Here is a 14,034-nt window from a genome sequence, read left to right as displayed (position 1 = left end):
TATCACATAGGTATTTTGTAAAGTCTGTATATTAGCACTAAGCTTAACTTTCTTATGTGCAATATTTTATAAATAATTTATATACACACTTACAAATGAAAGTGTAGTAAGTATATACAAGGTATTTGTTTTTTTTAAGTTTTTCAAATGTTGAACTATATAAATTGCTCCCAAATGAACGTTTACAATTATAGTTATGAATCCATCAAATACCTGTGATATACCAACATGAAATTCTCTATGTATAACATGCTTCAATGTATGTAATATGCAAAAAAAATCATTATTCGTTGAAATAAAATCGACTTAGTGGAAATATATGAATTGTTTAGCCCTAAAAGCTTAATTGTGTTTCGTACCGCATTTTAGCTTTGCGGTATTTGAACAGTTAGTTTTAGTTATGCATATGCTGCGGTATTTGAACAGTTAGTTTTAGTTATGCATACGCTGCGGTTTGGCCACGTCCCACTGATACTTAAACAAAAAACTCCTCAAAATAAGGTAAAAACTGTTTGCATTACAGCATTTATAAACATTCATAGCAGTAAATAACAAATATATGAAGAATATAATTAAAGACAGAAATACAGTTTGGCTTAATGTCAGAGTTCATTTGATAAATGTAAATGCCGACACCTTGTTTTCAATTATTGTTACATCGGCAATGTCGACAAGATATATATGCATTGCCTAATGTTTTCGGGTTGAACATAAAATAACGATAACACGTCTACGAAAAATCCTCGCTTAGAAAGCTAAAGTTCATCTTTTGGTTCTGAGGAACTGCTTTTTGATCTTCCACTAGTGCTCATGGTCGGAAAAATAATATCGAATCGCTTTGTCTCTATCGCAACAACATCGGCCATTTCCGCTTCCTGTTGGCTGCTGCCGCGGTTATCCCCGGGTAACTCGTGCCTATATTGGTTATTAATAGCAAACAGGAATTCCATGATATTCGTGTAGCTCGAAACACCAAATTTGTCTGTGTCAAAACGTACAGCATTAAATGCATTAATCATCTTTTCTTTTGTTGTAATAATAAATAACTCGGGTAAAGATCTCGGGGCTTCTGGTAATCCGATAGCTTTTAAGTCGTCTGCTGTGGGTTTAACGACCTTAACAAAGGTAAAATATTTCTCAAAACGGATCGCCAACGCCCTGATGTATGGATAGATATTCGTGGCATCTGGAATATACAACAAATCGGAATATACAGTCTAGGTCAATAATATATTCTACGTTCATATGTCTGGTTACTATTTTGTATGGTGGTGGATGTTCACATGCCTTATCAACACAAAAAAATTACACCATACACGATATTTTCCTATTTGCTACCAATGGATTAAATCCAGCTAAATTACTGTGCCATTTGAAACAATGGGGTTCCATGTTATGTGAGACGATACACGTTGTTTTAAAGTTGTAAATTTACAGTAAGTCAAAACTTTTACAGCTAAATTGTAAATGAAATATGTTTTGATACTGCTATTTATTGTTATTTAATAGTAGTGCGAATATGGTTTAAAACATAATCTAGCATTATTTGCTAAAATTTTCTACTAAATATCGTAACTTGATAGTGTACAACATGGCGGTGGCATGGGGGTGACATGTTTCTTTTCGTGTACGAGTAGAGTACCTAAAGATTTACGCGTGCGCTAGTAAAGATTCGCACGTGGGCACGTGAAGGCAACCTGATATTTTTTACATTAGCATGGTAAGACACCTTAAGATTAGTACGTTGCATAACAAGATTCGTTCGAGTCCACGTGAAAAGACACATTCATGGGCACGTAGAGAAAATGCTTGTAACAGCAATGCCACTGTAAAAGTAATTACAAATGCAAGACATTATCACATATAATTGTGAGACTCTTAACTGGACCTTGCAATATGAAGACGGGAAACTTCGACGGCCTCGCCATGAAACACTCGAGGAGAATATCGTTCAGGTTCTCGGTCTGAAAAGTCATAACAGTGTCCGGAAGTGACGTGATCGCCGCGTCTCTTGCGTTGGTCTCGTTTTCGAAGCTCTTCCAATGCTTGGTTTTGGTGCTCTTACCCCCGTATGGATACAACCGGGCGACTCCTTGCTCAGGATCGTAGCCCTGTAACATAGCTTTTTAATTTATATGTGATTCAAGACTGAATTACAGTATCCAATCTGACTAAGGGGTCACCGTCGTACAGCGGTCACCTGGGGTATGCTGTCACTTTCGATTATCAGCGACGAAAATCAGCCTTTATTACACATGAGTATAACGGTTAACTGTTCTAAGCGGTCAGTAAATTTCACACCGAACGTCATTTCACACCTGTTTAAGCGGTCATGAGGCAGTTATGTCGATGTTCGAAAAGTAAACACTGAAAACTATATTCGTTGTTTTCTCTCATCTCTGACGTCATAACGTCTATAAACAACATGCCATTTACTTTTTATCACCAAATTCAAAACATCATTAATTATTCGTATAATATAGTAACTATTAACAATCGAATTCATTTCGTTTTTATTTTTCATGTATGCGGTCCTTGCTGAACAATTTGCATCAAGCATGAGTGCTTGAAACTATTTTATGTATACAAATATTGTGTGAAAAACGTCTGTCTTATTTTGTATACACATTTATTCGAATAGACATACTGTTTCGGAACTTATTTGTTAATATAACTACGTACATAACATGTAAACCAATTTGTTTATGAATATGACATATCACTATTTTGTCCGGTGGCGGATGTTTACAAGGCGTGTCTACTCACCAGACTATCTACAAGTTTGTGTTCCGTTTTGCGGTCCACGGCTCCAATCCAGAACAGTCCCCGCGACTTTGCAGCCATGGCTTTCCACGTGATATTCACCGAGCCCTCGTGGAAAAGCACTATCCACGCATCTTTTGAACCCAGAACACTTTCAGTGAAGTTTTCTTTCGTTAGAGGAAATATGTCTTGGTACTTTTCGTCTGGGCTCAGCTCCGGCATACTGCTTCCGGAACTTCTACCCGTCTCTTGAGCAAAAGATCCCGAAACTATCAGCAATATTATGAAAGTCCACGGCCAAATCGATGTTCTTGTATGAAACATGTTAACGCTGTTCAGATGCACTTTCACTTCGGAAAACAGTATTTAAAGCTCTATACACTTATGTCATGTATAAATGTTCCGTCCTTATGAAATTTAAAACGTAGTGATTGATTGTTTAGTCATTGATAACTATCGTAACTCGTAAATATCAATGGTTAAAGTCGGTAAAATACTCTCCACGTGCATTTAAACTCTTCCTTGAGTCGAATAGCAGATATAGAAATTCATACGAAAAGTATACGTTATACATGTACTACATGTACAGTCGGCGTTAAGAACTTAATAGAGTAGATATAAGCACAACCCGGACGTAAACATTAAAATAGTTTTCTATTGGTGTGTTTGGCGTGTATTGATTTACTTTATCTGCGCACAATGATAAACTTTGACGACAAAGTGTCGGGTCCTTGAAACATAAAAGGCGCTTGCCTAAACATGTATGTCAGGGGTGTCGGAAGCAAATTGACATTGGGGCGGCGGAGGGGGAGGGTATGGGAGGGGTGCCCCCTCCCGTTGGACGTGCGGCGTCTCATCTGTGTCTACGCTGTTTGCCAAGGCCTTTTTTCTAGACGCTAGGCATAAATGGGTTAAATAGAACATTTTCCGAGTTGAACGTAAGTGGTGACTGATATATACCGATAAAAACCGTTCGAGAAATGGGACTCGAAAAATGACAACGTTCGTTGACGCCGTCTTTGGGAAATGGAAACTCGGCAATTGTTTAAAAATGACTAACGACATGGTACCCTGTCGACTTACTTCACGTAGTCATTGTCAGTAATTTTCCACAAGCCTGCTAGGCTATTATTATCTTAAATCGGTATATTGGTGTATGAGGAGCTTGGTTAGGATCGACGAAAGGAGGTCCTCCAGACTTCAAGACAACCTCAACCAAAAGTAGAGGGTTCCTTTTTCTTGAAATGGAGCCTTTTACCACATTGATAGATTGATACATATTTTGTCAAAGCACCTGCTATGCTAAATTGGCAGCATTGCTCATATAACAGCCTCATGTGTTACCCTGGACATCAGTCATGGAAACGCGGCGCAAAGTGACTGTCAAATAAAGCTATTAAAATTTTAAAATCGTGTGCGTGTTTTGAACATTTCTTTCGATATTGTCTATTGATGTCACGTAAAGCGTCGATTAGTTTTATTGAAAAAGCTTCATTTTTAGGGATGATGGACGTTTATTTGTTAGGCGAAATTTCATTTATTCGCCTTTTTTATAAGACGTAATAGGTATTTTGGTACTATTCAGAACAGCTCATTATTTCAACAAGTTCTTAAAAAATTGTCGACAAAGCATGATCAAGCAAAAGTCATTTTTATTTGTGACGCTTTAAAGTTAAACTAAGCTTATACAATCAACGTCATCAATATTTTTTATACAATCATAAAAGTAAAATGTAATTCTGCTAATGGTCTAAGAAACATATCTATTTCTTTTAAATATACGCCAAAACGCACCTCAGATTATCTAAGAAGAAACAAATGTTCTGGTGGAGCATGCACCTATACCGCATCCCATAACATTCTGCTAAGACATTAATTTAAGACAATCTTCGCCAATGCAAATTGTTTTGATGTTGTTGTTGTTGTTGTCTGGGGGCTGTATCCGTTTGCTTCGGATCAATTCTCTAAGTAGGATTCTTCTTGAGGATAGCTTGAATCAGTGTTATTCTCACAATGCACATATATACAGGTTCCGAACAAAACTTATATACATTTTTCATTCTCATTAATTAGTTTGCTCTTCTAACATTATTTAGTGTCAATTCATGTAATTGTTTAGCTTACTTGGTCATGCAAAAAAAACACTAAAAGTATAAAGAGGACCTTTTATGAGGGGAGATACATAGTTTAGATACCCACTTTATTGCTACTGAAAGTTTGCCTGTTCGAGATGAGATGATGCGCTCACAGTAGATCTGTGACCATCTCTCAACATCAGTCTTCTGCTTTTTCGTTAGGTTGATGTGTTGCTGTAATGATACATGAATGCAGTCTTATATGGTCTGTACGAGTAGGTCCCCTTTGCAACAAGTGGCAGCAAACTCCCGCCCCCCAATAATTTGTTGCATCATTTCTAGCTAAAGAAACTTCAGCGTACAGTTTATATAGTATTGACAGACCTGTATAAAGTCGCGCCAGTCAAAAATCATAAAAAGCGACATTTAAAGTTATGGAAGCCAGAACTACATCATTTCATGAACTGAATGAAAATTCGGTTTAAGTTCGCGGAATTTTGTAGTTGTGTGTAGCCTTGTCATGACAAGCATTTTTAAATTCGAGCTCGGCTTTCAAGATGGAAGGTAACCGAGAAAAAGAACACTTATTGGCATTGAAAGGTAGGATTTATTGATTGTCATATTATATTAGCATGTCGATATATGTATAATACATTAATGAAATCATATGGCATATGCTTGCAAACTTTTGGTGCGAGCTTGTGCGGTATTAACGTCAATATCTGATATGTCATGTAATTCGGATAAAGAAATATTTCGGATGTTATTGACAATTAAAGTTTAATGTAACGTAGACGTAACATAAATCGCCGTAAACCTTGGTTCGCTGTATTCACAATTATATTTTCGATAAAGCGAATTTGTGCGCATGCGCATTATGTTATGCCACAGTGTTGTTCAAAAGTTATTCCCATTGAATCTGTATCTGTATGGTACTCGAAACTAGCTCACTTATGAGCAAAACTTATCGAGGGTGTGCTGTGTGCCCTTTGATGTTAAACTGTTAATAGCAAGATTAAATAAGAACACTTTTGAATTGATCACTTTTTGTACAAGTCACTACACTGTCTGGTAACGAGTTCCAGTCCCGAATAGTACGCGGAATAAAAGAGTATTTATAAATGTCAGTGTTACTTGTTGCCAGTTTGATGGATTTAGATTTAGAGTTATGTTGTGAGTGTTTGTTGACTTCTAGAAGATTATCAGCGGGGATGGCCACCAGGTCGTAGATGATCTTGTGGAAGAAGACCAATCGTTGGTCTCTACGTCGGTCCTTCAATGGTTGCCATTTCAGTTCTTTGAGCATTTCTGTTACGCTGCTCTTGCTTTTGAAGTTGTTACAGACAAAACGGGCTACACACCGTTGTACTCCTTCCAGTTTATCAATGTCTTTTTGAAGATATGGATCCCACACAATGCTTGCATGGTCCAAAATTGAACATACTAGTGATATGTATGCCTGACCTTTGAAGTTTTTGTTGTTGTGTCTTAAATTTCTTCTGATGAATCCAAGAATACTGCTTGCTCTATTACAGACTTTATTAATATGTGTTGACCACTTTAAGTTTCCATTGATCTAGACTCCTAGATATGGATTATCTTCATCTTTAAAAAAAAATGGTTGTTCAGAGAATAGTTAAATGTTGATGGTACACGTTGTCTATGCATTGTCATGAGATAACACTTTGTTTCGTAAAACCTCATTACCCAGTTTTTTTACCATTTTTCAAGTGAATGTAAGTCCTTTTGTAGGTTGATATGATCTTTAAAAGAGTTAATTGGTCGATACAAAAGACAATCGTCGGCGAAGAGACGTACTTGTGATGTTACACTTTTTGGGAGGTCATTGATATGGCACAAAAATAGTAGAGGACCGAGCACTGTACCCTGGGGCACTCCTGAGTCTACTGTGCATGTAGAAGAGGATTCACCTTCAACAATAACTTTGGCTTCTTTCCATTAAGAACAATTGGATCCATTTTAAGATGTTACCCTTTATTCCATAATTTTCAAGTTTGTATAGTAGTAGTGAAGGAAACTGTCAAACTCAAAAGAATGTGATTTATACAAATATTTTACAAGTAAAGATGAATTTTATCGATACAAAGTTTAGTTTTTTTTATTTCTTGAATGAATGTTTTTGAAACAAATAATCACTTTAAAATCCATTTGTCAACCTTGTTGCTTTTACCATCTGTTTCACAATCAAGATAAAGTCGCCGTAGTATTTCGTGGTAAGGCAAAGCTTTTTTATGGATGTTTTCTCTGACCCAAATTCCTATTGTAAAAGTTTAAGGCACATGTTTATTTCCCACATTTTTCACACATCCTATATCTGTGAAGAAACATTATAGGGTTAGTCACCCAGTGCTTTCACAAGTGCTTATAGGGCCATCCTTAAAAATATTTTTGTTTGACATAACCCAACCGATCCACTAAAATCGGCCCGACTAAATTTTTGTTGTTGTTACTTTCCAAATTTTTTTTTTTTATTTGCTCGCCGAGACTTCTTTCCGCTAAATTTGTCCTTTCCGCTTTTTATCCTTTCTGGTTATTTGCATCATTTAATTGAATGCTCTTTCAAGGATATCTAGAATAGCAATGAACAAAACGCGTACCGGTATTTATTTGAGTCTCCTATTTATTTGACATATGCATATGCGATTAATTAGACTTTAAATACAATTAAACCGCTCTTGTTTTTCTCGTATCCCTTTAATTAAAATACGCTGCTGTCGTTAAGGATAGTTTGTGAGTAAAACAAACAAATTAATTAATTATCACTGTTCAATTCAATTCGGCAATCGGCAGAGATGTGAAATATTATCATTATAAAACTAATTAATTAACTAGAAATAGCGCGGCAGAGGCCGACGCGTATCCCCACGCCGAATGTTTGACCTAGGTGTGCCCCAGGGTTGGTAATGGGGCCATGCATAGCTGAGATTGACCGTATTGTCATAAGAGAAGTTCATCATCAATTAGAAGTGAATTGGTGTAGAAATGAAGAAGTTATAGTAAAAGGCAATTTTGGGTGGGTGTGACATATGTGGGCAGGGCGCCCCAGGGTTGGTAATTGTGCCATGCATAGTTGAGATTGACCGTATTGTCATAAGAGAAGTTCAGTATCAATTTGAAGTGAATCGGTGTAGAAATGAAGAAATTATAGTAAAAGGCAATTTTGGGCGGGTGTGGTCTATGTGGGCGGGGCGCCCCAGGGTTGGTAATGGGGCCATGCATAGTTGAGATTGACTGTATTGTCATAAGAGAAGTTCAATATCAATTTGAAGTGAATCGGTGTAGAAATGAAGAAATTATAGTAAAGGCAATTTTGGGTGGGTGTGGTCTATGTGGGCGGGGCCCCAGGGTTGGCTATGGGGCCATGCATAGTTGAGATTGACCCTAATGTCATAAGAGAAGTTCAGTATCAATTTGAAGTGAATCCGTGTAGAAATGAAAAAATTATAGGAAATGGAATTTTTTGGTGGGTGTGGCCTATGTGGGCGGGCGCCCCAGGGTTGGGATTGGGGCCATGCATAGTTGAGATTGACCCTAATGTCATAACAAAAGTTCAGTATCAATTTGAAGTGAATCCGTGTAGAAATGAAAAAATTATAGTAAATGGAAATTTTTGGTGGGTGTGGCCTATGTGGGCGGGGCGCCCCAGGGTTGGGAATGGGGCCATGCATGGTTGAGATTGACCGTATTGTCATAAGAGAGGTCCAGTATCAATTTGAAGTGAATCGGTGTAGAAATAAAGAAGTAAATGTAAAATAACCTAAAAAAATGAGTGATAATTTCTGACGCGGCCCCACCCCAACCGCTATAACTTTTGACCCAGGGGTCAGATCAAAATTCCAAATAGTGCAGGGTCGCACATATGCTCATAGCTACCATGTGTGTAAGTTTCAAGGTTCTAGTGCTTTTAGTGTAGGAGGAGATAGTGGCCAGGACGGACGGACAGACAGACAGACAGACAGACGGACGGACGGACGGCGGAGATAACCACAATATCCCCACCTTTTTTTCAAAAAGCGTGGGGATAATTATCACTCTTTAATTCATATCGGTAAATATTCGGTAGAAAGATAAAAAGTGGTCAGCTTAGAAATTTTATTGACGGGTATTGTCACGTTTTTGTTTCATTTGCTTATCTCTTTATACGACTTTCCGACCAGTCGCTATTTTGGAGGCAGACGGCAATATTAAATGTGTATTCAAATTATACAACATCTGACCCAATGAATTTCTGATAGCTCCACCTGTTCTTACGTTTCATTCGAAAACGTCATGTCATGTGTAAGCGAGCTCAATGCTGATTGGCCAGCTACCATGTGCACTTCATAAACAATAAGGTCAAGCAATGTCTTATCGGGTACAGACCGGGTTTCATTAACTGTTCGAATTGCAAACACTTTCATTGAAACAAAGAGACAAATATAGAAAACCAGTCAGGATTAAAAAAGGCGGATGTTTTCAACGAAATTTTACTAGATTTTCGCAATTTAGATTTTTCTTGAGCCAAATTTTCAATAGTTTTGCAAATGACTCAAATGGCAAACGACAGCGCGAGCATTGCGAACGTGTTTTTATTGGAATAAATGCTCACTACTACAGGGCTCGCGCTGTCGTTCGCCATTTGCGAAAGTATAGCGAATATCGCTCTAGAAAAATATAATTTGCGAATATGCTTAAATCTCGTTAAATTTCATTGAAAACATCCGCCATTTTAATACGTACTGTTTTTTTTAAACTATTTTTCTCTTTATTTCCATGAACAATTTGAAGCGCATATGGTAGCGGGCCAATCAACATTGAGTTCGCTCTCGGGTAATATTGCGTCATTCATGGGCAGATAATGGAATACACAGTTGATATTGTTGTCTGCCTACAATATAACGGCCGATGGCAAAAGTCGTATAAAAAATAAGTAAATGAAAAGAAGCTCTTTATAGAAAAAATAGACTTACAAATACATATGTGGTGATACGGACGGTGCAGAAAAATCTTTTCCAATTTCCTTTCATGAGGCAGAAGACTTGGAGATTTATTCGATAATTACCTTTCAGTTTGGTATATGTCGGAGTTCAATGTCAGAAAAAAAAATACAAAAAAAAAATAAAATCCCTACTACCGACCCCACCCAAATTTACCTGGGTCGGGTTATGCCAAACAAACAATTTTTTAAGGATGGCCTAGGTTACAGCACCCCAAATAAAGAAGTGAAAAGGGGGGCAGGGCCTTCAATCTGCATTTTTTACCGCAGAATATCAGAGGCTTCCCCCATCAAATGCGTCTGCATTTTCCCCCTATATTTTGGAAAACTTCCTCCTAAAAAAAAGGAGGAAAAACACACGAAAAACCTGCAATGCCGAACAGGTATTTTGTTTTCTAGCCTCATCATTATGGCTGTAGACAGGAAATATTAAGTTTCGCGTTCCTGCATATTTTAAACATCTATGCTGTTTCTGGTTGATAAAATGTTTCATACGGCAAATTCATACAGAAAAAGCTTAAAGTGATATTATGCGCATTTTTCACTGTTGAATTTAGCTGAAAAGAATTAACAGGTCAAAAGAGTTACCGTATAACACTGTGTATAACGCGCATTTATGTATAATGCGCATCTACTTTTTGAAGCAAACAAATCGGGGGAAAAAAGTTTTTGAAGCAAAAAATCGGGGAAAAAATTCCGTACCGTAGGCTAACTGAAAATCGTTTAATTTACATTACGTATCTCACACGTTCTATGCGAAATTCTATAGCCCTGCTCCCATATAGGTTTTTTTGCTGTTTTTGCGGGACATGTATACATATAGCGATATATGTAGACATATAATGCATTTTTGGTACGCATTTTTTTTTCACATTATATATTGGTAAGTTCAAAAGCTTATCTGAAATACACTAAATCTTTTAACGTCAAATTAAAAATTACTACTTCCGCTACTAGATACAAGCCACATGTTTTTTGTGTTAGAAAAGAAGGCCATATTGCTTTTGTGTCACATCACATCATCTGCAGAAATCGCGTGGGCGTATCCAATGCCGCATAAAAACTTTGTAGTGCAGAGAACCTTGAGATCTGTTCTTTTGTATAAAAAATCTGTAACGCGTAGCTGTTTATACTTTTAATAATTTATAACATTTATAACAAAACAGAAATAAACCTAGTGAGGATGACAATTTTATATGCTTAATTTTTTTACTCAACTTCTTTGTCAGTTAAACGTGCGAACATAACCTGCTTTTAATTGTTTACGTAGTATATTAAAGCCAATTAACAACCACAAAGCTTGAAATATTTACTTGCCTGCAGTGCTCCAGCTATAATTTTAAAAGGGTTGTTGAATCTTTAAATGAAATAATTTGCTAAAAAAATATTTAAAATAAATTATTTGATCTCAACAGCAGTGGAAAAAATTACACTATAAGTCCGCTCATATTGAAGATTGAAGTTCTTGAAGGCCCTGTGAATTTCTCAAAAGTTCTCGTCTTGCAAGATGATTGAAAAATAAATGATTGATAAAACCTGTATTTTCTGACCAGTTAGACTGTTTATCATTGAATTAAATACATTTTTTAAAAGAATATCAATTATGGAAGATATCAATTTCATGCAGCAGGTGCGTGTTGTTATGCTAGACTGTGGCTCAAGGAAATATAGTTTTTGTGTAAACTTTAATTGTGGAATATGAGAAGTCCGAGGACTCTATTTTTAAAGTCCTTAACCCCTGGATATTGTGGACCAGATACATTACATTCAGCATTTTTTACTTTTAATTCATTTATATTCTTAGATAGATATGTTCAAGCAAGGTTATAATCTTATAAGTTTCACATAGATGGACATCTAATAAATGTTTGGGATTATTTGACTATTTTGAGTTTGAATTAAAAACTTTTACAATATATCCCAACTCCTTAATTGCTTTATAAAGCAAAAAAAGTTATGCATTTGCTGCAACAATAAATAATACCACAGCCAACTTTGTATGGTCTCCAGTCCCATGTCAGCCTCATGTTTTTTGGCATGTTCTTTGAATGTTCCGCTGGTCTCCCCTGCAAACAGCATCTTATTGCAATTGTTTCAATTATTGTTTATAATTATGCGGTTGTTTTTGGTCTCACATTCACAGCTGGTTTTGTGGGATCACCATGTATTTAAAATTTAGTTATTCTCTTTTTGCTGTTGTTCCAGGCGGTTGTGTATTACAATTATTTTTTGATCAAAATCATTAAAAAAAAAGTGTGACATCTTCATTTTACATTGCCATGAAATTTTTATTAATCATGTAATTTTTATAGTTTAGTTTGTTTATAGATTACAGTAAATGAAAACACACTTGATGTGAAATAAAAAAATACAAACTTTGTACTCATGAATTATTGACAATTGCATACATGCCATACGTCCCGGATTGTCAGGGATTGTCCCAGAAATGAAGGACGTGTCCCGCAGTTCCGGAAATCTGTCAAATGTCCCGGATTTTACAAAATCCATATATACATGTACCTTATCTTATGCTTAACTGCACCTCGAGTCGGTGTTCTCACTAATCCGCAGCGTCTCCATGACAATGCCCAACCGAATAGGTGACTACGCTACGTGTCAAAATCGATCAATTAACAGGGGTCCTGTTATCATATCGATTGTCTCAAGTTCGCAGTCAAACCAAAAAGGCGGCATTGTGTAATTAATATGTGGTTAATTGGCTTTAATATACTACGTTATAATTTCCCTCTGCGTAAGGGCAAAGGAGTTGTTCACACATCTGAAGATTCTTGCGGTTGTGAATTAGTCATGCGTGAATAACCCCGTGTCACTATCAATCCATAGTTTTAGTGGCTTTGTTATGCCACACAAATCGGTCCGTATTGTGTATTCCTCCACGATAAAATCGTGGACCGTTACTTCGGAGACTTTTGATGAAAACATTGATGTTGTCCTCGTGGAAATTGTGCATTTCATGCATAGTTCTGTTGCAGTTTGTATATGAAAACATTTATTTTTATGCGATATTAAATTTATAAAAAAACAAACAAAGTGTAACTTTATGGTCTTTACGATAAATAATTATTGAAACAATTATTGTAACGTATACTAATTAAACAAAATGCGAATCGCCTATTAGGCAGATATATTATACGATTTAAAGTTGGTGCACCTGCCGCTTACATCATTTCAACGAAAATAAATTGTGACTGGGCAAACATGGCAAAAAAAGATCGAATTAACGATGGAGATCATACACTTAGAAAAGATTAATGAAATGCCTGTGAAAATCAACGATGCATAAAATCGATTTAGATGCTAACAACATACTTATTAGTAATGTACTCAATTTACGATGTGAAAAAAAATGCGTGCCATAAATGCATATAAGTCTATATATATATATGTATACATGTCCCGGAAAATCGGAAAAAGTCCCGGAAAATTTAGCTCAATGTCCCGGAATTGGTCTGAAAATTTATGGCATGTATGACAATTGTCATAATAATGAAACATGTTTCTTGTCATCAATCTTTAAATTGTATTGCAGGCGATCTTAAATCCTTGAAATCTTTTTGCCTTTAAAAGCAAGAATACTAGTTCTTGTGTATTGAGTTGAACTGGTTTAGTTAAACTGAGTGATTGTTGAACATGTTCAGCAAAAGAAAGCTCTCTCATGTAACGTAACAGGTACATAAAACTGTTTCCCGACAAAACAAACAACATGTTATTGAAAACATGCATACAATAACATGAAATGACGCACATGACAATTTTCATTATTGCTGCAGACAAACTTCTTTATTAGAGTAAATAATTTTTTTCGAACGATTATACAAAAATGTAAGTGCACTTTTTAAATGCTTTTTTTTGGTTAACATGTTTACCTTCCGTTTGATCAAGGAATATTAACCTTTTGAGCGCTGGAACCGGATTTTGAAGGCCTTTGCAAACAGTTTGGATCCAGATAAGACGCCACAGAACGTGGCGTCTCATCAGGATCCAAACTGTTTGCTATTCTGATAGTATTCTTTGAAAAAAAGTGAAGAAGATGATGATTTTAGAAATTCAGCAGACGACATTTTTGCAAATGACAAATTTCCCAGCATGCGAAGGGTTAATTTGCCTCTAAAGATCATCAATCCAGTTAAATGTTTTCTAAGAAGACATGGAGTTAACTCCCATTGATATAGAGCTGCA

At 36.3% G+C, this 14,034-nt stretch overlaps 2 protein-coding genes across 4 annotated transcripts in view; one reads left to right on the top strand and one right to left on the bottom strand.

Annotated features, from left to right (window-relative positions):
• Nucleotides 1-506: 506 nt before the first annotated feature.
• Nucleotides 507-3,424, bottom strand: LOC127880805 (uncharacterized). Its single transcript, XM_052428242.1, has 3 exons — nt 2,767-3,424; nt 1,889-2,111; nt 507-1,186 (listed from the first exon to the last, which is right to left on the bottom strand). The coding sequence occupies exons 1-3, from the start codon at nt 3,085-3,087 to the stop codon at nt 756-758; spliced, it is 975 nt and encodes a 324-aa protein (XP_052284202.1). The 5' UTR covers nt 3,088-3,424; the 3' UTR covers nt 507-755.
• A 1,928-nt stretch (nt 3,425-5,352) lies between these two features.
• Nucleotides 5,353-14,034, top strand: part of LOC127880801 (trafficking protein particle complex subunit 13-like) — a 122,059-nt gene continuing 113,377 nt past the window's right edge. For all 3 annotated transcript variants that reach the window (XR_008049745.1, XR_008049744.1, XM_052428237.1), the window contains exon 1: nt 5,353-5,438. Coding sequence is in view for 1 of the 3 variants with exons in the window: in XM_052428237.1 (XP_052284197.1) it covers nt 5,396-5,438 (43 nt within the window). In the remaining 2 variants the exon portion in view is untranslated. The remainder of the gene's footprint in view (nt 5,439-14,034) is intronic.

The sequence above is a fragment of the Dreissena polymorpha genome, chromosome 5 (assembly GCF_020536995.1).
Source record: "Dreissena polymorpha isolate Duluth1 chromosome 5, UMN_Dpol_1.0, whole genome shotgun sequence".
NCBI lineage: Eukaryota > Metazoa > Mollusca > Bivalvia > Myida > Dreissenidae > Dreissena > Dreissena polymorpha.
This window is presented reverse-complemented; position numbering and strand designations above follow the sequence as displayed.